At 39.1% G+C, this 26,525-nt stretch overlaps 2 protein-coding genes across 4 annotated transcripts in view; one reads left to right on the top strand and one right to left on the bottom strand.

Moving 5' to 3' along the window:
* sbno2b (strawberry notch homolog 2b) overlaps positions 1-13,874 on the bottom strand; it is a 45,452-nt gene extending 31,578 nt beyond the window's left edge. For 2 of the 3 annotated variants that reach the window (XM_028403030.1, XM_028403032.1), the window contains exons 1-3: positions 13,707-13,874; positions 4,098-4,324; positions 3,232-3,320 (exon numbers count right to left, since the gene is read on the bottom strand). In XM_028403030.1, the coding sequence (XP_028258831.1) occupies positions 3,232-3,320; positions 4,098-4,205 (197 nt within the window). In that variant the 5' untranslated portion in view covers positions 4,206-4,324; positions 13,707-13,874. The remainder of the gene's footprint in view (positions 1-3,231; positions 3,321-4,097; positions 4,325-13,706) is intronic. The other variant, XM_028403031.1, reaches the window with a different exon arrangement.
* A 2,663-nt stretch (positions 13,875-16,537) lies between these two features.
* Positions 16,538-25,354, top strand: tm6sf2b (transmembrane 6 superfamily member 2b). Its single transcript, XM_028404337.1, has 11 exons — positions 16,538-16,670; positions 16,843-16,969; positions 18,473-18,576; positions 20,068-20,165; positions 20,290-20,393; positions 20,901-20,983; positions 21,389-21,513; positions 22,346-22,447; positions 22,662-22,754; positions 24,256-24,375; positions 25,049-25,354. Exons 2-11 carry the CDS (start codon positions 16,890-16,892, stop codon positions 25,292-25,294), a joined length of 1,155 nt encoding a protein of 384 aa, XP_028260138.1. The 5' UTR covers positions 16,538-16,670; positions 16,843-16,889; the 3' UTR covers positions 25,295-25,354.
* The last annotated feature ends 1,171 nt before the right edge of the window (positions 25,355-26,525 follow it).

Raw genomic sequence — 26,525 nt, forward strand, 5'->3', positions numbered from 1 at the left:
AGGTCACAAAGCAGTGCATGTGAACATTAAAATTAAACAGGACAAATAATTTCAGAAAAAAGTCACATCAGTGATTATTTCAAGTTAAAAAAATGTGTCTGTGCAAATTAACCTGTGACTGGAATATGCCGCACACTAGTGCATGTTTTCACTCATTCTGTAGAACAGCAGCAGAAAGAACATTACAAACAAACCAGACAATTCCACATTTAAATTTATGTCTGTGCAAATCAACATGCATTACGTTCTTCCAGCGCTTAGTTTGGTTGTAAGGAGCACACTGACAAAACGTATCGCGGATTCTCGGCTGAGGAGACTTCGCTGTTGTAATGTTTTCCTATCTTGCTGTGGAGTCCATAAATAAAGATCGGGAGAACGTTCAACAAAAACATTCATTTACTATGGCAACAACCAACGCGCCACGCTTCACAGCTAATGCATGTCGCGTATGCAAGCACGGCACTATATACTACAGCTGTAGCCGGCGTTGTGGCCTCGGTCCGCTTTCTTCGGCTTTCTTCGTACTCTGGCTTATGGTGACAGACGTTGAACCTCTGCTAGGAACGTGCTGCTCCGCATCATTTAACTGAATACCACTGCCTTCCGCCATTATTGTTATTGTGGGCTCACATGTGTAGAAAGAATACGTCGCACACAAAAATGCGTCATCATGACGAGGCACTAATCGCCGTAATCGATAAGTGGCAAATTTTGATGGGTGACAATTTTTCTGACGATTAATTGCACACAATACTTTTTTGCACAAGCCTGATGGATAATTAACAAAGAGGGAAGTTGTAACTTATCAATATTTTTCAGTAATGTTCCGCAATGTTAGCCGTTTCTAATGCATTCTAATGCACTTTCTTACTGCATTGTGCCTTCATTATGTGCCTTGCATTTTGTGTGTGCCTCATTGTAGGTACATTTTTTACACTTTATATTTATCTTTAGTTTTTAGTTACATGTTATATGTTGCGGAGTGAAGAGTAACGCAATTTCGATTCTCTGTATGTCCAGCACATATAGCAGATTTGACAATAAAGCTGACTTTGACTTTATGTGAAACGAGCCAGCAAGATTTTTTTCTTACGTAAGTGCAGAGGTTCCTGTGGTTTTCAACTGCTACTGGTGTTACAACAAAAAAGGCAGTGTAACTGCAGCTTCCCAGTGTACATAATAATAATAATCACATGGCCAATAGGGATATAGAATGACCATTATTGTACGTTAGTAGCTAGTTATTTTGTTAAAATCACACAATCTTATATATCTGTTGTTTGCTCCTCTGTTTTATCTGGGTGAAGAACCCCAAATAAGAATGAAGCTTATGTCATTTTAGAGACATTTATATGTTCTCATCTTAACATGACAAAAAAAATGAGAGGGCACAGTAGTGTGTGGTTCATCCGCTCTGAGCAGATGGGCAGTAGCACTGCAATATGCTACTCAGTTAGAAGCAGTGCCACACACACCAAAACAAACTATATAATAATACACAGGGCACATAACATTCAGTGCGTCTCGTTGTGGGTCCCAACATCCATGCAGAGGAATAAAAGACTTCACAGTTCCACTTCTTTATGTCCACTTTGACATATACACACATATACTTCTGTTGTACACAATACTCTTATGGTGCAATATTTTGATTATTTATTTATAATTTAGGCCTTGTTATCTTAGTACTTAAGCTTACTTGGCGTTACTTCCCTGCCTTGTATCAAGCAATTTCAGATGACGAATAAACCTCCTTGAATCTTTGGTCAATTCACAACTCTGCTTGTTCTCAATGGCCAAGTGAGCAGAAAACCTTTCAAGTCTAATTAATTACACTCTGCCTGTTCTGCCTGTGCAGGCCAATCACTCTAAGCCTCACGTGAGAGAAAAGGCACACACGGGTTGACATGAAACACAAACAACTGAGGGTACTCCAGTCAAGTCAGTCATGTACGTAGTTGAACAAGAAAGAGAGAGAAGGAAAAAAAAAGTTTCATATGCTGTTGCAAAAAAGTTTTCAAAGAGCACACTCTCTCACAAAACATTAACAAAAAACATGCTTTATAAAACTAGTAATCTTTGGGAACAATATTGAAGAAAGATGATATTAGATCACATATCTGTAGCTCTAAACCGCAAATCATAATTATATGGTTTAAGACAGACACTGAGATAAGAGTCTTGTAAAACCTGCTTGATGTCAGAAAATTCCACTTTGAGTGAACTTGAAAACCACAGACCGTGGTCTCACGTCATCTGATGCTTGAACTTTCAAAGAAACACTGCACAGTAACTAGTAATAACATAACACTTCAGTTGTGTATGTAAGTATGACACAGGTTTGGGGATGACTACATTTAAGAAGATGTGACCCAAAGAATGGGTAGATTGAATCTCAATCTAAAATAATAAATCGCATGATGATATAAAACCTCACACAAAGACACTGATGGTATTGTAGCAGGACTTTCTGATGTAAGAAAGGAAACCTGCACCACAAAGTTCACAATATGCCATCAAAGCACCAAAATGTTTCCACTAAAAAGAGCCAAAATTTACCACAGACGGATGTTAAACAAGCTACCTTTCAGTATGTTACTTATGTTACTGTTATTACCTGATTTTTGTCAAATTATGCTACATGCCAAAATACTGAATAACATTTCTTTTCACTTAAAGTTTTTTTTTGTCTGAATACTTACTCTCTGTTACTTTGAGCCTTTTTTTTAAATCCCATCTACTTAATCAAGAAATGTTCTATAGAATTTACTGTTACACTGTTACAATACACTCTGAATCTGCAGCATGTTTCTCATATCATTTTAATAACGCTATTTTATGATTTGAAAACATTTTAATTTATTGTGTTTTGTAGTGTGTTTATTTGCTATGTGGATGCAACTTTCTAAAACAGTAAAGTAACATAAATTTACACATCAGCATGACTCTTAGGAAACACTAACACTACATTTTGAACACAAAAAATATGTAAAATCAAATCAAATTCCTAAAGCTAATAGGGCATTTTGTTAACGTGAAACTTTTGGTATTCATCCACCAGTTATAGTGTTTAGTAGCCTTATGAGACTAAGGCTGCTGCTTGCTGTGAGTAAAACGTATTTGTTATACGTAGAATATTTTAGTATTTTAACGAAAACTTAATCCATAGTACCTGCTGCTACACTGATATGATATTACAAGGTATTAAAAAATGTGGATACGTTTACTTACTGGTTTCCAGATTGCATAGGGCAGTGTATGCTGTATCCACCCTGCTGAGAGAAGGATCCCCAGGAACCAGAGGAGGCATATATTGAACTCTAAAAGAAATCACAATGGATAAAATATGTTTAAAAAAATATAACACTGATGGTTTTTCCTGCATTGGTTAGTTTTTTGTTTTTTTAAAACTGTTAATAGGACATTCAGATATCTTTGCACCATATTTTTCAAATATTTTCAAATTTATACAAGCTGGAGTTTAGAAAGAGTGTGTTGAGCTCATATGTTTAAGCATGTTTAAGCATGTTTAAGCATGCACTGGTTTGTGAAGTGAATAGTGTTTTCAGCCAAATTAAAAAACACTCATCCTTCATGGAACCTAGAGAAGTACGCAGTTTTAGTTTTGAGGAAATTCTCTGGAATTTCAATCACAAACCCTTTAAAGTGGAGGTACTAAAAAACATTTGGCCATTTCTTTGGTGAAAAGGCTGAGTAATAAAGATTATTTTATCAGGGTAGAGGGCCAATATCTAAAACTTAGTCATATGAAACTATTTAAGTTACAAAAATGAGGATATAAAACTCTGAATAATTACTACTTCATATTTGGTCTAATTTACATGGAAATTACAAACAACACCCCAAATAGGATCACTTCCTTCCTGTTATATTTCTAAATCACTGTAGCTTACAAGTCATACAGTATATCACAGAGACTGGAGTTTCATTGATACTAAATGACGACTTCAGGGCAAAGCCATTAAGGATTTGATCGTTTTCCGACTTTATTTGCACTTGAATATAACTGGTGGAAAAACCTGGAATAACTGTAAACTGCAAATACATGTAAATCCAAACAATACCCCACCACATACCTCCATGTTAGAGGAGGCCACAGAGAACAAGCTGCTGTCCAGCTGAGGGCCTTCTGGATGCAGGTAGTTCTCCCCGTCCATGGCCAGTGCTGAGGGGAGGATGGGCATCAGACCACAGCTTCACACATGACCACCAGATGAGTTAGACTATGCACCCTCCAACTGCCACCAATGTGCTGGCTGTGTATAAGATTGTACTTTTAATAAGGGGAAATGCACTCCATGACCTGAAGAACAAACAGGAGAGAAGGGGGATAAAGGGAATGGGGAGAAGTACAGAAAGATGTTAAAAAAGCTGCAGGTGGCAACCTTGTTCAACATTAACATCAATTTATAGGAAGTTTAGGAACTTTACTTCACACTATGGTTATATAAAACACATTTTAGAATAAAATAAGGTAATTCCCACAGTTATGCATACATAGATAATGTTCATTTTGCAAGAAGGCATACATGGATATTCACACAAATCACTTCTAAAGGACTTAATAAAGGACTCACAATAAAATTGTCCTAACGAAGAAATGGCCTGACATTGTAAACCTGACATTTACACACAAAATGAATACAGATCTTATTTGTGCAGTTTGAGCTTATAATTATTGACCGATAGCCCTCATTAGCTGGATGTCATCTAACGTCACTGAGGTTACCACCCTGATTAGAGAACTAATTAAAATCACTCTAGGAGGCCCACAACAGTGTGAACCATTTGGAATGAAGATACATAAAAAATTCATACACTTAAGCTGCACAATACAGCCTATGTTCATAAACAAATCACATAAACAGGCAGTTAGCACAGTGTGTACTTGTAGGAAGCTTGTGTTACAAGTCACGATCTGCGTGTGTTTTACAACTCAAGCTGTACATCTGTCCAACTTAATGACAGGTGTGAGTGGTGGGACCAGACTGTCTGGACATTGGCAGAAGTCTTCCTCCATTACTACTAAGCTTCCAGTCTTTTTATCTTTCATAAAACACAGGAAGACTTCCACATTGGCGTTTCATTGGGATATTTGATTTCTACCCATTGAAATTGTAGGCCTCAAGGAAGAATATTTACAGGAACATATATGCCAGTATTATAAGGTGTCAGACACACCACTCCTGTGATCAGAAAAAAGACCACAATGACCTTCTGTGTTCAAAAGCTATCAATCATTTCAGCCACTTTCCACTCAGCCTTTATGAATATAATATACTATGCATTAATGTTCATGAAGTAAGATATAGCTCAGTATTAATGTTTAGAAGACAGAACTGCCTCTCTCCTCTGACACTGGACACAAGCTGTAAACTACTGATTCTATGTACGTCACAGGAGCAAACAATGAAACCAAACAAAACTTGTTACTTCCAGACCACAGCTTAATAAATGTCCCACAAATCTCACCACTTTGACAGCTGTATCAATCCAATCTTTTAACACTTGGCAGTGCATGTCTGTGTAACGTCAGTAACACTCCCCTGCCCTCAACTAATCAAAGTGTTACCCTCCTTTCCCTCATCCATCCTTTATTCCCTCCTCCAGTTTGCCCCAATCTGGAACACAGGGCAGACATATCCACTAGGGACATTGCTGAATAGAGTTCATGAGGGCCTAAATGAGAGATCCTTTCTGTGTCAAAAGCTGTGACAAGACAAAGATCTAACCCAACATGTTCACCACTTGCATAATATACACAAAAAATGTTCAATGTGATATTGTTTTGCTAAGGGTAAAACAAACGTGGTGAACCCCAATGAGAGAACCAAGCAAGCAAAAGACCAGGTTCCAATCTACAAGGTCCAGATGAGAGCAGGCACATCCACTAAATGTATTTCATCACTAATTCATGGAGAAAAAAAAAACCTTATCATACGGCCTATCTATACTCTAATGAAGGTGCAACCCAAACTGAAAATGGGTCACTCAGGGTTTGTCTCTGGGACAAACTCTTTATTGCTGGTTGTTTGGATAAAAAAGCCACAACTGGCTAATGAGCAGAATTCCTTCTTCTTGAACAGTGAATAATTAAGAAGCAATTCTTCTTATGTCTTCCCATCATGCCCTATCACCCACTCCATCTACCACCCACAACTACGTCACCCACTAATAACCATGCCAGTTACTGTCACCTAGCAACAGAAACTGTGTCTTTTGCTGTCCCCTGTTTTCCAGCCCCCTAACCTTCCAGAGATCCTCTGGGGATAATCGATATTGATCATGGTAAGAGTGGTCCCAGATATTCCCTTCCTATAAAGACTCTCGTTACCGGAAAACAGCAAAACCCCCTGCCACCCCTAAATCCTACAGAGGAAGAGGGAGGAGAAAAGGGAGGGGAAAGCTATCAGTAGAAAGAAGAATGCTGGCAGTGTGTGAGCAAGAGCATAAAAGATAACTGCAGCTGTAGGGACACAAGAGTTCACTGAACAAAAAACATGTTATGGTATAATCTATTAGTTTGTATCAAGTCTGCTAACATCCTTACAAAATCTGTGATTTTATAAACATTAACTCTAGTGATAGGGCTATATTTTAGGCCACTTAGTGTGCTGTGTCGATCGCTGTACTTGCCTGTCAGCTAGAGGTTAACCAGCAGCATGCCTCTATCTCATTAAAAACACAAGATGTATGTTGTTAGTTAGTTAGTTTGACTGTTAGTAGAAGGCAGCCTGTGTTGGTACAAAGGACTACCTAATTGTGTGTTGGTGGCCTTTACTGTCAGTGGCAACCAGAGCACATGGGGATCATCCAGGGAAGTGTGACTTCCTTAAGCTGCTAAATCATGATTATCGCTCACGAGGAGAACCACCACCCTGCCTGCCGCGTGTGTGCCATCTTGTTCACATATGTATGATCACATGCGGTTTGTTGGCACCTAATTATTAATCCACACACAATAACATTCTTTTGCAAATGGGATAAGGCTTATTATATAATAATAAGTGATCATTTCTCAGGGCACGTCTTAATGTTGTAAATGTTGGCTGCCTATAAGGTATGGTGAACCCAGGCAGGCTGAAGTAGTTGCGATTTCCTGCGGATTTTAACAGGTTATTAAACTATTTTACCTACAGAAGTAAACACTTAATGACTATTTCAGAGACAGATTCAACAAAAACTCGTTGATTTTAAAACACGGTGACATACAGGAACTAATTTCAAGGAACTTAAATTCAAGTGGAACGGAGTTTTTTCACGAGCAATCGAAACAGCGTTATTAAAAATTCATAAACGTTAATGTGAATGCAGTCAGCTGTAACAATCTGTAATAATTTTTTTTACCGTCCTTTGTAGTAAAAGCAGGGGCTGATTGCTGCATTCAATCACCTAAAATGCAATTCAATTTCTAAGTAATCCAAGTATTCAGATTATGTTACTCAGATTGAATAATGTAACGAAAAACATTACAAATTATATTTGTACATAGGACATTTAATCTGTATTATGTAGCTTAATGTAATGCTTTAAAAGTATCCTTCCTGATACTGCTAAGTGGTTCAATATCAGCACAGTTTCACTAGATGACTCATATTTAAATGTGACATCTTTTGCCCATTGGAATCATTTTGTCTGTTTTGAGTCAGCTTGTGTCTCCTGTGGTCACATTGTTCTGTTTCTTGCAGTATCCCTTTTGTAAGTGAAGCTCAAGGCCCCACCACGTTAAAAGGCCACTGCAGAGGCGTTTTATTTTTCAATGCACTTTCACCTACTGTAACAGTGTAACCATACATATATTTAACCTGCCTCTTTCTGGTGTTGTGGTATGCCTCTTCCTTCACTAACAAACCATCTGACAAAAAACATCATTCACTGCTATGCATAACATTCATTCATTACTAGTCGGAGTCCATCAGCACCATTGGTAATCAGGTTTGATATGATCAGGGCCCAGTTGCCTGTTACCAGAGCAGCAAGGGGGCTGTTAGCTGGTTATGATGGCCTTGACTGGCTAGATTCATTAGCGACTATGATGAAATATTCATAAAAGGAACAAGTGACTTCCCTGGGAAATTCAAAACAGCCTATATTATTAAACAGCACCTTTTCGACACAAAGCATCTATACTTGCCACCCCGTGCACATCCAAAAACACACCAACACATGCATGATGCAGACCCTTAAGCACATATGTGGACGGTTATTGCCTAAGCCATCTCTTCTTGTTCTCATCACCTGGACAGAATGTCCATTCTATATTCCAGTCCAGCCAAGAGGCTGTGGACAGCCCAGTAACTGAGCTGCATAGAGAATAATGATTAAATGACTGTGTAACTGAATCTGCAGTCTTATCAAAAGCCGGGAAATGTAACCAAAATTTGGTTTTGAGAGCCTGTTGTTATTGCATTTCCCACATTCAAATATTTATCAAAGAGTCTGTAGGACAGTACACAGAAACACATTCAACAAATGGGCAGTTACTTGGTCAGAAAAGCAAGGTTCAAAGGTTTATCTGCTTAAAAGGGAATTACAATTAATTATCTTTAGATCTTCGGCCAAAAACAAGTTGATATTCAGAACCATTTTATCATGATAAATAGCTTTGTGCCCACAAACACCAGCTGAATGAGACATTTAAGTAATTTATCAGTGAGATGGGAACTTAATCAAGCTCTTGTGGCTCAGAGGATGGATTTGTTGTGGTAAAATAAATAAATAGAAATTATACAGGCAGTTAGCAAAGAGGAAACAAGGGTGAGGGCACAGAGGAATCCAGGTGGTAGAGAAAGTTTTTCTCCCCTGCTACCATTGTATTTTTAAAAACTTAAAATATGGTGGTTTGGGGTAGCTTTATGGCACCGATTTAAGAGTATATCCCTCTACTTTTGAAATCACTACCAGCACCCACCAGAAATAGATCAAACACTGACTAGATCAAAAAGAGAATGATCCACTTAGCTGCCTCTTTGCCTCGTTTTCCTCTGTCATCTAATTTCCTCAGAATAGAAGGATGATGACACATGCTAGTTGTGTGTAGTTCTTTTAAAATTGTTGCTCTGGTTTTGTAGCAGTTAGTAGAATAGATGCTAGTTTGTTATCTTGTGAAGAGGGGACTCTCTGCTGCGTTAATCTAAAATCAAGCTTTTGTCTTCAGTGGCAATTGTCTTTCAATCCTATCCAATCCAATCCTTCTCTATATTCTCATTGTCTCCATAACAAGCCTAAAAACTATTGCATATCTCTGCATTTCCACCACTACAACTCATAACATTCCTCTATTAATTTTGTGGTGCCGCACTACATGTTGTCCTGTCCTAATTTTTTTTGCATCCATCCATTTCTCCCTCCCTCCTGTGACAAGAAGCCAGTGGCATTGGCTGTTGCCTCTCACCCAGTCTGAACTCCAGACTGATTCTGCTGCTGATTGGAGGCAGCTGGTTCCATGCCTTTAAATCTCCACCCCCACCCACCACTCTCAGCTGTGGTTATTCAGAGTGCCAGTCATAACAACCGGCAAAAGCTATCAGATCCACATTTCACAAGTAAATGACATTGCACAAGGAAGCAAAACGGCCTGGACTACTGAACCGGAGACTGAAATATACTGTCTTGTAGAACACCAATGATAGGAATTCTGTGAACTGTGCCCTACACTGTTTAAGAGACAGTACTCTTCGCTACTCCGTGACCTCACTTGTCTGGCAGGCGTGAGAATATTGCACCACATGCACAACATCAGGGAGCCTGCCAGTGTCTGTCTGTGCCACTTTGCTATGCTAAGTTCATGTCTGTTAATCGATTGGCTTCTAATAATCATCCACATCTGTATACTGTACAGATTAGCCTTATTATTATAGCATTGTCTGTTGGGAGACTACAACATCAATACGCACAGCTAAAATTAGAATATTGTGCTCTGAGTGGAGTAAATATGATGTAAAACAAATGAGCAAAGATCCAACTTGTATGAAATACAAATTCTGTACAACAGAAGTGCAGAACAAAGAACATGTTTTAAATGTAATAAATAAGTTCAGTAAATGCCAGACCATGTATAAAAGGGTAATATTTAGAGTCCTAGTGTATTTGTCAGAAGTATGTATTCCCATGTATTCTGTATTTGTCTGGATATGCAAGTAAACCATATCACTTTCATTATAAATCTCAGTTCCAGTATAGTACTGCTGTGTGGTAATGTTTGGCTCAAGTCCATTTAATCTAGTCACAATTCCCACCTCCAACGCTGTTTCAATAACTGTGAAGGAGAGGTTGCAAACAAGGCAAGATCTGTTACCTTGCTTAAAACACACACAGACCTCAATCCAATTGGACAATGTCAAATGACTTTAAGTGAACCACTTTTGTTAGGACAAAGGTAAGTTAAGATAAATAAACAAGCTACCACCAGTACAAATACACAGCAGTAAGAATTAAGCAGGTAAAGATTTGGCCCAGGGTTTACATAAAACTGAACAAGCTGACTGTGCAGGCTGAGTACACATCTCAGTGACTAACAACATGTTCTCTCTCCTTATTGGACAAACTAAAATTAAATACCCTGTGGTGAACTTAGTGTCAGTTCTGTAACCAAATAAAATTGATAAAAGCTTACTGAAGCTGACAACATGCCAAAACATATGCCTTAGGATGCAACATGTTTTTAAAAGAAAACAATTCATTAAAGTCCAATGACACTATATATAACAAAAAATTCAAGGCTGGCAACTTTTGCTTCTTACAGGCAGGTAGTATAGTAGTAAACTCATTTGTTGAAGCAAGCAGTGTCCTGCAGAGAAGCTACAGAACATTGTAAAAGCTCAGCTAATAACTTCAGTCATTTTCAGGAATCAAAAAACTGGCTTGTCATTGCCCAGTTTTCATATGCTGTAAGTCATCCATGTGTGGACACTATTAATTCAGTCATTTTCTTCTTAAAGGTGAACCCTACTTTGGGAATTACTGCTGGTTTTCTCAAGAATTCTGACTCAATTTTTCACAGAAAAGGAATCGAGCCATGTCACAGCTTGCATTTCAGTAATCACTTACAGAGCTATCCACGATCTGGATACTAGTAAGATATGGGAGACTCGAACAGCCCATCATGAAGGACATGTTTGTTTCCTGTCACTTGCTCTTCACTCTGCTTTGACCAAACATCTTTATCCCGTTTATTACACGAACTATTATCTAATGAAGGCCAGATTCCGGGAAAGCAGGAACTGAATCAAACATATTACCTAGGCATGGATCCCCCTCCTCCACTACACATTTTTCACTCTCACTCTAATCAACCCATTGGCCATAAATGAGATTTATTACTGGCACCAATTGAAGAGGGGGGAAAGAGCCAGCAATGGGGGGAGAGAGAATAGAGGCCAAGTCACAAACAGCAGGGGGCATGAGCCATGAATCACAGCTGTTTGAGCTTACAACAATTTCAAAAACCAAACAAAATGTGGTAACTGCATTACACAATGCACTGACATAAGATTAATATTGAAAAAAATAAAGAGACTTTTGGAGTGGTGTGATGTCTTCTCGCCAACACGGTAATCTTGCTTTGTGAAATACCCTCATGTTCTCAGTGTATCATCCTTACAGTCCCTGTAGGCACTAAACACAGTACTAACAGATCAACTGTGTTGTGACCCCCAGTTTCCCTGCAGGCCAGGTACCCATCAATTGTCTCACACAGTAGGAAATAAGAACATAAGTGTTGTGCAGCCTAAGCACAAAGATGAACACTGTTTACTTTTACTATTACTGCTCATGAAACTTTTTTTGCACACTTTCCTAGAATTATACTGGTTGTTTTTCTTGTGCAAAATATTCACACTTTCAGTAAATTATTATTTTAGTTCCATTAAAACCTCCAAACAAAACAAACCATTATCATTTTGATATAACACTCTGTAGAGTTGAGAATGTAACACAAACAGCCTGTGTGTTTCTGCCAAAGTCTAGGAGGGGGGAGACAGATCTCACTGCAAGAGGGATTTGACAACAAATGACACCAAGGACATTGACCACATCACTGGGCACTTGTCTAAATCAGAGACAGGAAGCTAATATGTTGTTTATTTCACAGCCACCAACTAGAGGGAATGACATAATTAGAAAAAAGCTACCCACTACTATGGCAATCTCCTGTGTCAAGGCTTGCATACAGTTTAGACTGGTCTTTGCTTCAGGCAACAGACACAGTGGAAACTAGAGAGTGAAAATTGCAGGAAAGAAAAAGAACTGGAGGGGACAGCTTTGAGAGAGCTATTTTCATTTCCTCTTGGTCACTGCTTAAGCTTTCTGAGTCACCACCAAATATCTCAGTATGTTTGGTTTTTGCCAGACATTTTAGATCATATCTTCTTCTTAAACTCAAATTACAGAAGCTACAAAATTCAACCACACACCAGTGATATAGTTACCCTTTATCTATCCTTTATCCTTGGTTTATTCTCTTTTTTTTTACTATTGATGGTGGTACAGCTCCAAACTAAAGCAAAGCTATGTCTTTGACGGCAAACCCTTTATAGCTATGTGAAAAAAACATGAATTACTTCTAGTGTACACTGTAAACTACCATCAAACCACTGACTAAATTTAAGACTGTTACAACTTTAAGTGTTTCTTGTCTTTTTGTGAATATAATAATACAAGAGATGTACAGACTGAGAAGAATTTACCACAGGCGAAGGAAGTGTTTAAGTATGACCGGCCTGGGATTATAGTAGCACGCAATAGTGCTTCATCTGCACCTTATTTAGCTAATACACCGTGATATATATACTTGTCCTCAACCGATACAAATATTTTTATCACAGTGTATACTTTAAGGACCGTCTTGACTTAATACGCAGTACTGGATTGTGCCGAAATGTAGCTTCCACCGTGGACAAAGTAGATAAACTAGTCCTGCAAAGCACAAAGGAAAGCAGCCAAACCTCTACGTACAGTGTTACAGCTCCAACTATTAGCTTAGCGAACGACAAGAGGTACATCTAACACGGGCTCACTGACAAACAAATGTTGGTTTACTATCATTTCACCTTCACAGACATAAGATCTACGGCCAGTAAACATGGGCGACAAAACACAGCAAGATCACATATTACTTTACAAATAAAAGACACACTTTGGGTAGCTAATTGTGCTGGCTAGGTTAGCATAGCCGTTCTTCGACGTTGGGTACGCTCGTTTTAAGCACGGTCTGTGTATGCGCTACTTACTTGAGCCAAACAGCGATGATTTTTGTGACTTTGTGATAAAACACTTGCACTGTGATGCATTTAATAAACATCCCTCTTTGTTCTACTTAAGGCAAATCTAGCACGGGATTTTTGGATGGCCGTTATTGGTTTTTTAGCTATTACAACGCAATGGATTATAACTAAGAAATGAGCTAGCTTGGATAGCTCATGGCCTTTCTTAATGGCAGAGCAGCGCATTATCTACTTCAGACTGTGCGCCTTGTATTTACTACATCGATCTTAACGTCTCCCGATCTCAAGTATACCGATAGCGGATCCTATGTCCGTTTAAACTCAAGCCAGCAGCTCTAACACCGGCGTAGCCCGTCGTACAAAACGTGCGCGCCTAGGAGAGGCTGCTCAGAACGCCTCTTGTTATAAGGCAAGTGCCGATGTGTCGCTCTCCTTTTCACAATATCCTCGAATAACACTTACCGTCAATGCGTTACCTGTTCTCAATCCAAACCCCGAATTCACGTAGTGATTTTAAACGAAGACTCGCGTCAAAGTAATAGATATAAGGAATTTTATCCAACTTATTCTTCGGTGTTGTTTTCTTCACTTCCTGATTGAGACGGTGCCATTTTGAATAGCGCAAAAATATTTCCGCCGCTGTCGTCACGCGCAGTGCCGCTTGTTGATCGAGAGGAGAACAGCCGGGATAGAAATAGTTCAGCCCTGTGCCGTGCGGAACACCTGAACTAATGCCTGAAGTTAGAAAGGATCAATACAGATCAATGACAACGACAACAAATGACAGATACGCCTCAGTTAATCAATAACTAATTGGTGAATAATAACCGAATAAAAACACATGCGGGCTGATTTCAGAATTATACGAGACAAATACAAAATGCAGCTACCGCTTCATTTAGTTACAAAGCCAGCCATCGTGAGTTTAAGGTTCAGCTTGGTTTAAAACATAGGCTACTATTGGGCTGGTGTAATCTGGCATCTAAATAATTAAGATGTTAATTAAACTCTACACTAACATTCAGTGTTATCAATTAGGCATTTTCATTCAAGTAGTTGTTTGAAGGACATCTATAGTATTGAGCACGGTAAAATGTTCTGTTGGACATTGAATCTCCATTTGCTGTTGTTTCACCTGTAAATGACCCTAGATAAATGTTTTGCTCAGGAATTCTGTGGAACCAATGCAGTTTTTCGTAAAATAATAGAATAGAATATACTTTATTAATTCCTTTGGGAAGGTCCTTCAGGGAAATTCGGGTACCAGCAGAATAAATATTATAAAGTAGAATATACTACAGTAAAAATAAAATAAAAAGCCAAAGATAAAAAAGATAAGAGGAATTATGTACAAACATTGCACACCAGCATAGATGGTACAGATATATTATTGCACATATAAATTATTGCATGTGTTTTGTATCAGAATAATGATCATGAATAATGAATGTATAATGACATTAGATTAGAATTTGGACAGATTGTTTTACTACTCACAATTAGAAATACTTTATTAATAGCAGGGGGATATTGCTTGGATTCCAGGTGCTCCATGCATACTCGGAAACAGGTTAGACATTTAAAATAAGGTAAAAAAAGCAAGAATAAAAATTCTAAATAAAATTCTAAACAATATTAAACATTCAAGTTAAATCCAATGCAAAAGCCACAACACCCTACAGTAATACATAATAATACAGCTAATAAATAACTCATGCAGAAAGGTGTTTTCTGAGTAAAAACTAGAGAGAACTCAGCAGGAAATGAATACAATTTTCCACCAAACCAATTAAATACACTTGACAAGTGTATAAAAGGCTAATCAAATATAGAAGGTATAAACAATTAAAAAAATGCACCAATGTAAAGCATATACAATGCATCCTCTGTGTATTTTGGAGGTATATTACATTCTTTAATTAATCCGTCTGACCACTTTCCTGCACAGACTGACTGTGTAAAAATCTGTTTCATTTCTGATGTCTGATGTGAAGAACATGCTCGTCTTCCTCCTGCAGGTCACTATCTTATTTTGGCATCCATCTATTCATTCTATCTTATCGAACGGCAGAGCTGGAAGAGCTCCAGTTGTTTCCAGCAAATCCGCACTGCCACTGCCTTCCTGGTACAACAGTCCCCCTTTTCCCAACAAAGGAGGGCGACGGGAAGCGAAGAGTGGTGTGTGTGCATGTTTGTGCATTTGTTTGTGTTTAAATTAGATATTGTTGTCATATGTCAGCGAGGTGGTGGCTGATGATAAATGCATCCTAGCATGTTTTAGTCACACCTCTAATGCATTATCATCAGCAGCTTCTATTCATTAACACAACACCAGCAGGTAGTTGAAAGTAGTTCTGATATTAGATGACTTATTTAAAAAAAATAAAATAGATTTTTTTTTTAAATAACTAATTCTGTAGCTTTGTGATCACACAGTGGGGTCATTTGTTTGACATATGGCGCCCCCCAGTGGATTGTTTCTGCAAACAGTTTGATGTAAGCTAGATCTAAAGTGACCCGAAAAACCTTAAGTGTTTTTCTTCAGGAACAGGTTAGGTAAAGCACACAGACACAATGAGAAACATTACCTCAAAAAATGTTAGTTTTCACCATCTGAAACATTTCCTACTAGATTTATCATTTTATGCTACAACAATAAGGCTCCAAGTAGATTGAAAGCAAGTTTCAAGTGGTTTAAGTATTGATATTTTTGAATTCAAATACCCATACAGTAATGTAAAATGTACCCTATTACAAGTCAAAATCCTACATTACCTACCGTACATACAGTAAATTATAAGACAGGATAGATAAATCATAGGCTGTCAGTCAGATATTTAATAAGAGGAGATAAAGTTCTGGACGGGGAGCTGTTGTTTCTCTTTTTTTCTTCTGAGCTGTTGGATCATCAACATTTATTGGAATGAAACCAATAAATGATCAGTGGTTAGCATTAGTCTGCTGCAACATGCAGCCAGACACGCTTGCATCTTAATTAGGGACTGTTTTGATCATTGGTGTGAGTGTGACTAGTTGTTTGTTTCTCTGTGTTGGCCCTTCCAAAGACTGGTGACCTCTCCTCCTCTGGCCTAATGACAGCTGGGATAGAAACTCCTACCTGAAATATTGCCAGGATTTATACAATACAACTTGCTTAGCATTGTTACTATTTGTCCTTATACAGCTAACACTCCACACATTTAATAAAAGGCCACATTAATTGCACCACACGGGAATCAGCGTAACTTAAAATGGAATGTAGGCCTGGTCTGTAATACGACTTATGTAAATCTCTGACGAAACCAACTTACACAAGTTTCCACGCAAAAGCTTCTTTGTTACCGCTTCATTATTTTCCCCAGTAAAGGCCGTGCCTTCCTCAGGCCAGTTCTAATTTGATTAATCCACCCAAAGGGTAGCCAGACGGTAAGCTCTGCTCGCCTTCTTTTCCTTTCTCTTCACAATTTAGGACCATTTTTCACATTTATATCATGTAATTTTACCTTATTGTACGCCATGATATACCAGTGTTATAATCTGATATAGGTGTATGCATGGAACAGAGTAATACTGGCATTTAACTGCAATATTTGTCCAGCTTTGCTGTAGGTTCTGCTGTGAGGGAGCTGAACAGCTTCTGAAGAAATGGAGACTTTAGTCTTTTTATTTTCTTTTTCTGCTCTTGGCGTTCTCTATGCCATGAACACTATTCCTGAGCTTCAAGAGTAAGTGAAAACATTTCTAATTTTTTTCATGTAACTTTTAGTAATTAAATATTGTGGCAATAAATTACAGAAAGGCATTTTACACAGATGTATTATACATGCTAAATTTAGAAAATTGTTAGCCACACAAAAACACAGTAATACACTAAAATGTCAAAATAATCACAGATGTAAAAATAACGGCACAGGTGGTATCTCAGTAGCAGACCACTAGAGGACTCTATAAGCTTAAAATCAAGGTTCATTTCTACTTTTTAAATCCTTGACCATTTTATTGCAAATAAGATCCATTTTATTTACCACCTGTGCAAACTCTTTTATTTAATACTAAACAAAAATGAGGCAATGTGAACAGAATTGAAGATGATTTAAGGTCAGAGATAATTACTTTTCTAATAACTTCTTATCCAAGGCTTTTGCCTGATTATTAGGATACTGCCTTCATAATATTGTCAACAGCTGAAGGTTGTACACATGCTCCTGTCCTCCCTTGCACTTTCTACCACCAACTTCGGCATTCCTTCTTTATGAATATTTCTGCTGGCTCTTTTTTTTTAAGTGCATGGACATTGACAATCAATATTGGCTGCACAGAAGAGTTTGATAAATTGCTCTTGACATACAATATGCCTTGTTCTCTTCTACTGCAAACAAACAGTATTATGTGCATAAATCTTCCTGTACTGTTGCATTGGAGAGGTAGCAGGGGAGCTTGCCTTTGCTCTTGCAGCATTTGTTTTCCTTCTGTGAGCACACACTGTGAGTTTTCCGAGGATGTAATGTTGTTTACTAGGAGATATCTTGAGCACATTAATCTTTTCAACTGCAAGGCAGTGGAACCTTTGACCAGTAAACATGGAGGACACTGCTGAACTAACATGGCCTGAGCTTGCTGCTTCCCACACCTCTGGCTATGATTGATTAATGCTCTGTAAAGCTGTGCTTTTAAGCCACTAGTGGGTTTACCATCACTGTGCTGTGAGGTGAGATGTAATGTAGCAGCTGTTACATTTAAAAAAGAAAAGTTGTAGTGTATGCTAAAGATATACAGATATAACTTTATATTAGCTGTGAGCTAATTATTAGCCTAGGTAAATTATAAAAACATAAAAAAGCTTGTAAATATTTGTAAAGGTATTACATATAAAGCAGTACTTTGGAGATCATTAAATTTAAAGTGACACAGCCACCTCACCAGGGATCTCCTGGCACACAAACCTCCACACCAGCACTGTCTTTGTGCATGCAGCATGTCTATCAACTCTCAATGAATCTGCGCAGTTTTTCATTATATCTTAACCAGTGCTAACTCTGTCTGTTTCTTTCTGCAATCTTTTTCTCTTAGCATTTATCATCATTTACTTATTTAGCGCAGCAGAGAAGACTGACACCACTTCCACAGGGGAAGCTAATTAGTAAAGAGAATGAAGCAGAAAATCAGAGAGAGATTGTTATCTAAAAAGTGTCAGCAGTGAGATGTGTTGTTTTCCTCTGTTTCCACAGGCCCTATGTGATCCTGGAGATTGGCGTTGCAGTGTTGGTGGTTGTGTTTCTCTTCTACTTCCTCATCACTCGAGGCAATCCACCAAAGGACCTCTTATTCTTTGGTAATCAGTGCAGCTATGTGCATTTCCCAACATGCGACATACAACATATTTCCACATACAGACTGGGAGAGATTAGTGACTACTATGCATTGTTTTGGAGCTGAGTCCAGCTTCCACGTAAGGATTTCTAGAACGTTCCGCCACTACTCACTGTGTGGGGGTGAAAACATGAATTGTTTTCAGTGTGATGTGGAAAGCTGCTTAGACTGATCAGGCTCAGAGTGAAGCTTAACCAGACTTTGGTGAGGCATGACCGACTCAAACCCTCTGCAGACTGAGGACCTTCATGGCACTTTCACTTACTTAACCTTTAGGTATTCTTATGAGACAGAGTCCCTGATTGACCTTGAAGCTATTTAAAAAGGCTAATACAGAACTAAAATACACTCCACAGTCATTGCTCCCATATAATAACATTAGCCTCCACTCCAATCTCACTCTGAATAAGTAAAAGACGTCTGTATTGAGTTTGGTCATTTGCACCTTTCACACTGAAATTAAGCCTTTCTGCAATAGCTCAGGTCATCGTGCACCTTGGTAGTGTTCACAGCTATTGGTCAAACTATGCTCCATTTCTAGCTGAGGGTTTGCCTTGTAAACAGATCCCTGCAGCTGATGCCAGGAGCAACGCTAGTGGGACAGAAATGAGCTGATATAACAACACTCGCTGCTCAAGGCAATGTTCATATTGTGTAGAAGAACCTCAACAATAAGGGCAAAGCTGCAGCAGGATCTTTTCAATGATAGAGAGCCATAATCCTCCTGCTATCTCACCTGTTAGATGTCAGAAATAAACCTGGTGGTCCCGAGGATTACAGAGATACACAGAAGAGACAAAGTGTGTGTGTGTGTGCTGTGTGAAGGACAGATAGGAAGGATGTGATACAACAGTTTAAGCCATAGTATCTGCACAGAGACACCCATGTTATGAGAGACTGATTTTCTATCATAGCACACTGCAAACCACTTACTAAATCATTGTAATGGTGTTTATAGCCAACCCCTTTGAACTCAAGATCGATACAGACATCTAGGCTTGTTTTAGCTCACAAAATTCATAGAGAAGTACTCGTGTTTTTGGATAAACTGTTGGCTGATCATTTGTTTTATATATAAAATCTCAAAATGCAAAGTATCAGCAATTGTGTAATTTTTTTAAACACTACTTCCCTTCCATAGTGATGACAGCACACAGTGTGTCACTTACATTTCTCATAATGGCTGGAAATACAATTACTGGTGTATATTTAGGTCTGTGGCACCCTCAGGTATATATTTTTGTCCCTCAGTAGAACCTTTTATAAAATGGACTGTAACAGTGTAAGCAGCATGACAGCATGCTTTCTGATGGCCTAAAAGGCTCCTGGCTCTTGCATGCCCGCAATCTACCTCACTGCTTAAGACTTAAGTCGGTTTTCTGGCTTTTGGAGATATGCTACAGTGTAAGTTTGCCCTTTATAGACGTTAATGTTTTCTTTTTTGCTTTTACAGTTTTTGCTGAATTTTCTTTTACTTGTATCATTGACCTGACGAGTGCCTTAGAATATGACGGCATTATATCTGGCTTCATGGATTTCTACCAGAAGACGGTAGGTTTCTTGTTTTTGTCTTTGAATTTAGCTTAAGAAATAAGATTGTTCCTATACTTTGGCCAAACATGCTAAACAAGGTAAATGTCTATCATGACCTTTTGTTCACATAATGTCTGTTCAGGGAGAGCCTTACCTGGGGACAGCATACGCCATCATGATGTGTTACTGGGATGGAATAGCACACTTCATCTTGTACCTGGTGATGATCAGCAGGATAACAGACAGGTGGGTGACGGTAAAGTCACTTCATGTCATGCTCATTTATCTCAGGAAAACACAGAGATCTACATCTATGATGCAGCTATATTTCAGCACAAAGGTTAATTTTTTTACATGGCATGCCTTAAGCCCATTATTTTTTCTGAATTCTAGTTTTCTCAAAGAAATTCTTTCTCCTCCGAGATTCATGGGATGCATTTGTCCCATAAAATCCACATAATGGCTTGAATAAAAATTCTTTTTTTAGTGAAAAGAGCCCTCCTTAGAGTGAGTTAGTCATAAAGTGCAGTCAGTGAGTTCAGGAGTTCAGCAGGAGGACTGCCTTAGGGAGGGTGCTATCATGGAAATTTAATCCTCTTTAAAACAGTATCAGCCTTTCACCACTGGAGAAATTCTGCTTCTTTTTATTATGTGTGGAATATATATATATATATACGTTCTCAAATGTCATCTGTTTATCACCTGACTGATATCGTTACAATATTTGCTCTTGTATTTTTGTGTCTCTCATAGGAAAGCATACCGCACTCTGGGCTTGTTCTGGGCCGGCTCTTTGTGTGCCAACATGAGTGTGTTTATTGCTGGAATAGTGGCAGGTGAGTCTCATCTTTAATCCCCCTTTCACCAGTCCCTTGCTGACGAGCTTTAATCAAGTGAACATCTGCCCCGCCGTGTAGCATCAGTGTCACAGTTGAGCCTGCCAACAAAACCCACGTGCCTCTCCTGCCGTCACAACCCACAGAACAAAGCCCCCCAAAAAACAGACTTAAAGCATCTGTTGTCGGCATTTCAAACTGCATATAGAAGTGTCACAGGATCAAACCTGTCTGCAGGCAATGTGTTGTTCCCTGTGTTGTGTAATCATAGACATACTGTACTGTAAGCTTTTGTCTCAGGTATCTTCCAGAGGTTTTAATAGGACGTAATTACAGAGTTACACAGAAGTGTTTACACAAATGTTTGAGGACAAGCTGATGAAAGTGTCCATTCTTGTCTGCCAGGTAAATATGGGTCAGAGATTCGCCCAGCCTTCTGGATAAATTTCCTCTTTCTTTTGGTGCCTGTGTGGGGAGCCATCACCCTTTTCACCAGGCCCAAGGACAGACCGCTCATCGGTGGATACAATGTAAGCCCAACAATTGAACGCTGAAACCTTTATATAAATGCAGAGGTTTGGAGATGTTCTGTTTTCTGAATGCATTTAATCTTTGTAATTCACATTCGAGCCCAAATGAATGGAGGGTGAGAAGAGGGTGAGTTGACAGGAGAAGTGTGTGATGTGATTATATGAGACTTTTCCAATTAGAGATACCTCATTCTTTTTAAAATGCTAAAATACTTATGGATGACTATATCTGCATGTGTGTGATGAGCATGATGTCACCCACACACATTTAGCCAACTTGGGCTGACTCATATCTTTGATTAAAAGCAGCTGTATATTTATATACAAACAACAGATTACATGGCTGTATGATATACCATAAGTTACTAGTAATAACCAAAAAATTCAGAATTAAGAATCAACATGTAATGTAACATCAATATGTAATTCCCTGCTGCTTTACTGCGCCCTCTGGTGTTTTTTTAGCTTATTGTTTTGGTTTAACCCTTTTAGGTTCAGTCTAGCCAGAGATGTTCAGGATTCAAATAATCCTGAATAGCAAGTAGAATAAACCTGATATCATTGACTGAGAGCATTGCTAAAATGGCTCCCAAGAAAATGTCAAATGTTAAACATTTGTCAAGAATCAACTTTTATTAGGATGGTTTCTATGGCAACTTAAGTGCCCCAAAATAAGTTAGTATTTCACATTTAAGAACAACCAACACACCGACACATAGAAAGCCCCTTCATACATCGGCTCACTCTGCTCCTACTGTGAAAGTATGCAATGCCACCGTGACCTTGACAAATCAGCTCTGTTAATGGCTCTGCGTTGTACATTTCCACACAGGCCCAGCAGGCTCAGAGCATGAGCCTGATCTGGCGTCCCTTTGACATCGTTCTGGTGGTGCTCCTGTTAGCTTCCATGGCCTTCACCATACTCAGAGGACTGGTGAGTGTGAACAGAGCTCAGTCAAGACAGGCCGGATGTTTTAATATCATACAGGATGCATGTTTCTGCAATGCTCCCTCCTGATGTCCCTTGTTATGTTACATAAGGAAGTATATGGATGTTTATACTGTAAAAATCTAACATCATTTTCATATTGGTGATGTTGATCTGTATTATACTGTATGGTGTTCCTGTTATTTTGTCCACTCTCCAGGTGGCTCTGGACTCTCCACTTGAAGCATGTTCTACATACTTGAAGCACTATGAGCCGTACCTGAAGGATCCTGTAGGCTACCCCAGAGTCATGGTGGGTCTGTATGTGCTGCTGCTGCTGTAGCACCTGAAAGGCTCCCCTCCTGCCTGTTTTACATAACAAGCCACATAATGACTTTCATTGATATCACTGTAAGTGTGCTGGAAGCTTGCCCTTATCTCCACCACTCTTTGAGCCATTTTTCCTCATTACAGCAATGAGCATGGGCTGAGAGGTGCAGCAGACTTTTGTTTCTCCCTTTCATTGGCCTAAGGTGGATAACAGATTATCACAGTGACTGGCAGCCGGTCTGCTTTTCTTTCATTTTCTCTTCCTGACCCTCTACAGCTGTTGGTTTTGTTGTGTTTTGTTCGGCACACACAGCTTTGTCAATAGGTTATCCAAAGACCTTGTCAGGGCTGCAGTCCAGGCACAATCACAAGTCATTGATCAGTTGGACGCACCACATGCTGAGAACTTGATAAGCTAATCCCTCGCCCAAAGCCCCCCCATCAGCATCACACTGGGCGGGTACAGAGAGTGTGTGCTGCATGTCTAAGTATGTCTTGGTTAGTGTTATTTGCAAGTCTGTTTGTGTGTTGGTTGTATGTGTGTGCAAAGGAATGAAGTTTGGTTTGTTGCGCACCGTTATGTCTCTGTACTTTCCACCCTTTTCATTCATTGATGATGATGACATGTGACGGCACTAAAAAGGGTGTTTTAACAAAAGACTGAAGGGCATATATGATTGGCTTTCAGGCCGAACTCATTAGAATTCATCTGGACCTCAGACCGAGAATGAATAGAAACCGTTCACTCTATAATTTGAAGGAAACTGGCTTTCATGCACCAAATATTTTAAGTTGAAGGTCAGGACAGTCTCAGTAATGACCCTTGTGTGGAAGTAGCCATTTGTGCTGAGGCTGCAAAATGTGCAGAGCTGGGAAGCCGCAAAGTACTGCAGTGCTGCATTTAGGAACAATTTAGAAATACAGTGACTTTGATTATTTCCATCTAGACTGTTTTGATGTGAGTCGTCTTACTGCATGTAAACATCGATGCTGTTCTCCTTGGTTGAGCTGCAGCATTTGTCGGCAGATATACACATTTACTTCTGTGCAGTGCTGGGTGTGTAGTTTTTGAAAGTGATAATAAAAGATTCATCATCTCAATAAGAATAAAAAACAATATTTTTGATACACGCATTCTTTTGCAGACACTGGAAAACCTGAGTTATTTTCTCCCTCCACTGGGTAGAGCCACTTCGATGTAAGGGAGTGTGTTTTGTTATGTTGAGCCTTAAGCAGTCCTCTTCTGTATTCTCTGTGAGTAGGTGAAGTGCAGTGTGGGCCAGAGGAGAATGAGGATGTACTGTATTAATTGTCTGCTGGAGTGTTGGTCAGGGCTCAACAACATCGACTGACAGTGATGGAGAGTCCATTCCTCTCCACGAGGCACTTCTGACTAAATCCACAGCAACACTCAGTGGAACACACACTATATTACTGTTTGCAGGGAGTAAAATGAATATTAATGTGTGTATTATTTCTTTTAGATGCTGCACTTGTTCTTTTATGGACTGCCCCTTATGGGTGCTTTTGTTTACGGCCTCCTCAAACCCGGGTGCACATGGATGTCAGACTGGACGATGTTCTTCGCTGGAGCCATGATCCAGGTAAGACCGCAAAGACAAACAGTCAATAAGTGAAACTTGGTCAGAATACATAGCCTGGGCTACAGCTGTTGCATACTGAAGTGGGTTGCATTGACGGTTTGTTGCGTCGCATTAAGTTACTGCGATAATTGCTGCCACTGATTGATTAAAGTTTTTCATCAGCAGTTTAACTAAAAGGAGGTCTGACAAGTGTCACTGCAATTAACTCCTTGTTGTGAGCCTGCATGCTGTTTATAATGAGCTGGTCCACATTTATGCTTCGAAGCATATTCTCTGTAATAAACAAGCCCATGGTGCTTTCTCTCCTTATTGATCTAGCAGCAAAACTGCAACCATGAGGAGAAGAACTTGATTAAAGCCTTGTTTTGTGGCACACATGAAGAGGCAGAATGCACCCTCCCTCTCTTATAAATTGGCAGCCTACACCTGTACATTCCGTGTGCAGTGGTGTATCTCCCATGTTAGAAGCTTTTCTGTACGTTTCAGTGGACTAATGACTAGGAAAACAAAGCACTTTTATTATTGTTAGCGAGAGTTAGTGGAAAAAGAAACACAGAGGCATCAAATGTCCTGTCATTAGGTGTGAACAGAGAACCGAACAGACAGTAGAGTGCGTGTCAGCGCTGATATCATTACGGTAACATACTCTAACATCTCTCTTGTCTCCTTTCAGTGCCAGTGGGCCCACATCGGAGGGTCCCTCCACCCTCGTACCACAGCTCCATTTCGGATCCCAAATGATGCTTTCTGGTTGGTGCTGGCAGCTAACTTGCTCTACACAGCCACTCCTATCCTCTTGGCGATGCGGGTTAAAAATGACCCCTATTTCTTCCTGAAAATTTCCCCTTTTCCTGGGCAGACAGGCTTGCCAAATAGTGAGGAGAAAGATACACTTGTAACGAAGTACAAGCAAAAATGATCATTCTCCATCTTCTCTGACCTTTGGAGATAATTATATATCTGATGATTCAAGACGAGCTGTTTTATTTCAAATGCCACATTTCAAATGCCAAAATACAAGATTATGTTGCTCAACTTTGGGTTTAGTAGTTATTTAATTGTTAGTTTTTCATGCTTAAATAGTGAAGCAGCTGCTCGGTGTAACTATGATCGATAGCAATGCGTTTAGCAGGAGAACTCCCCATAACTCACCATTTTGGTTCATACTACAACACTTCATTGTCTATTTTAAGAATTGCCTCAACATTTGGACACACTTACATGAGTGTGGAATACAGTGAAATGTCTCAATAGCTGTGACATTAGACAAGCTTGACTTTTCATGCAGTACCAATATCAGGCCACATGTTTTGTTTTCACTTTTTCTGTGATGTCAGTATCTAAGTAATAAAATGGCACAGAATCATGGCCTGTTGTAAAGGAAACAGAATGTTAAAACAGGTGTTAAAATAAAAGCAACTGCTCGGCTTTGCTTGAATCTATAGAAGATGGCTCTTTGGTTCTAACTGGCTAATGGAGGCTATTAATCTCTGTGGGGTCCTTATCAGTTGTGGCTACCATTTGTTGAAAACAGAAGAAGTCTTCCAGGTGAAAGGTGAAACTCACACAAGCCCGGCCTTCCTTGTAGCACTTAGATGAATCCTCACATATGGCAGATAATTGAGCATAAAAGCACATAGGGTCATTGAACCTTCCATTATTTTTTGCCTTAAGGACTCAAACAAATGTCTGTTTGATGGCCCACACTGCTGCTGAGGTCTCACACACTGAGGAGGACTGGTTCTTTTTACAAAAGTTGTGTTATAAAAGAAGAAAACTGAGAATTATTTGCAGCAGCTGTGCACAAATCAGAACAGGTGTGCACTCAGAGTAAGACCAACAATAAGAGTCATATAAAAGCAAATAAGCATGGATGGGGTTTGCAATCTATAAATGTGTTCTGTCAAATTCATACTAAATTTGTATAAAAAACAAACACAACACCTGACAAACAAATATAATATGTGGCATGTATTCTGTTCTCATTGCCACAGTAAACAAAGTCTGTCATACTTTCTATTTCTACACCTCTGTCACTGGTAAAATATACGTCTGGCAGCCAAATATTTATTTATTTAAGATAATAGCAGAACAAGGCCAACATTTTGGTGTGTGTATGTCGTAAGGGAGGGACAAGAACAGATCAATAA

Source organism: Parambassis ranga, chromosome 4 (genome assembly GCF_900634625.1).
Source record: "Parambassis ranga chromosome 4, fParRan2.1, whole genome shotgun sequence".
In the NCBI taxonomy this organism is placed as follows: Eukaryota; Metazoa; Chordata; class Actinopteri; family Ambassidae; genus Parambassis; species Parambassis ranga.

What these genes read in the sequence shown, in the direction of transcription:
- tm6sf2b (XM_028404337.1), top strand. Translation starts at nt 16,890, where the DNA reads ATGGAGACTTTAGTCTTTTTATTTTCTTTTTCTGCTCTTGGCGTTCTC. An exon ending in TATTGCTGGAATAGTGGCAG is followed by an intron (nt 20,984 to 21,388) that starts GTGAGTCTCATC and finishes CTTGTCTGCCAG; the next exon opens with GTAAATATGGGTCAGAGATT. An exon ending in TAGGCTACCCCAGAGTCATG is followed by an intron (nt 22,755 to 24,255) that starts GTGGGTCTGTAT and finishes TATTTCTTTTAG; the next exon opens with ATGCTGCACTTGTTCTTTTA.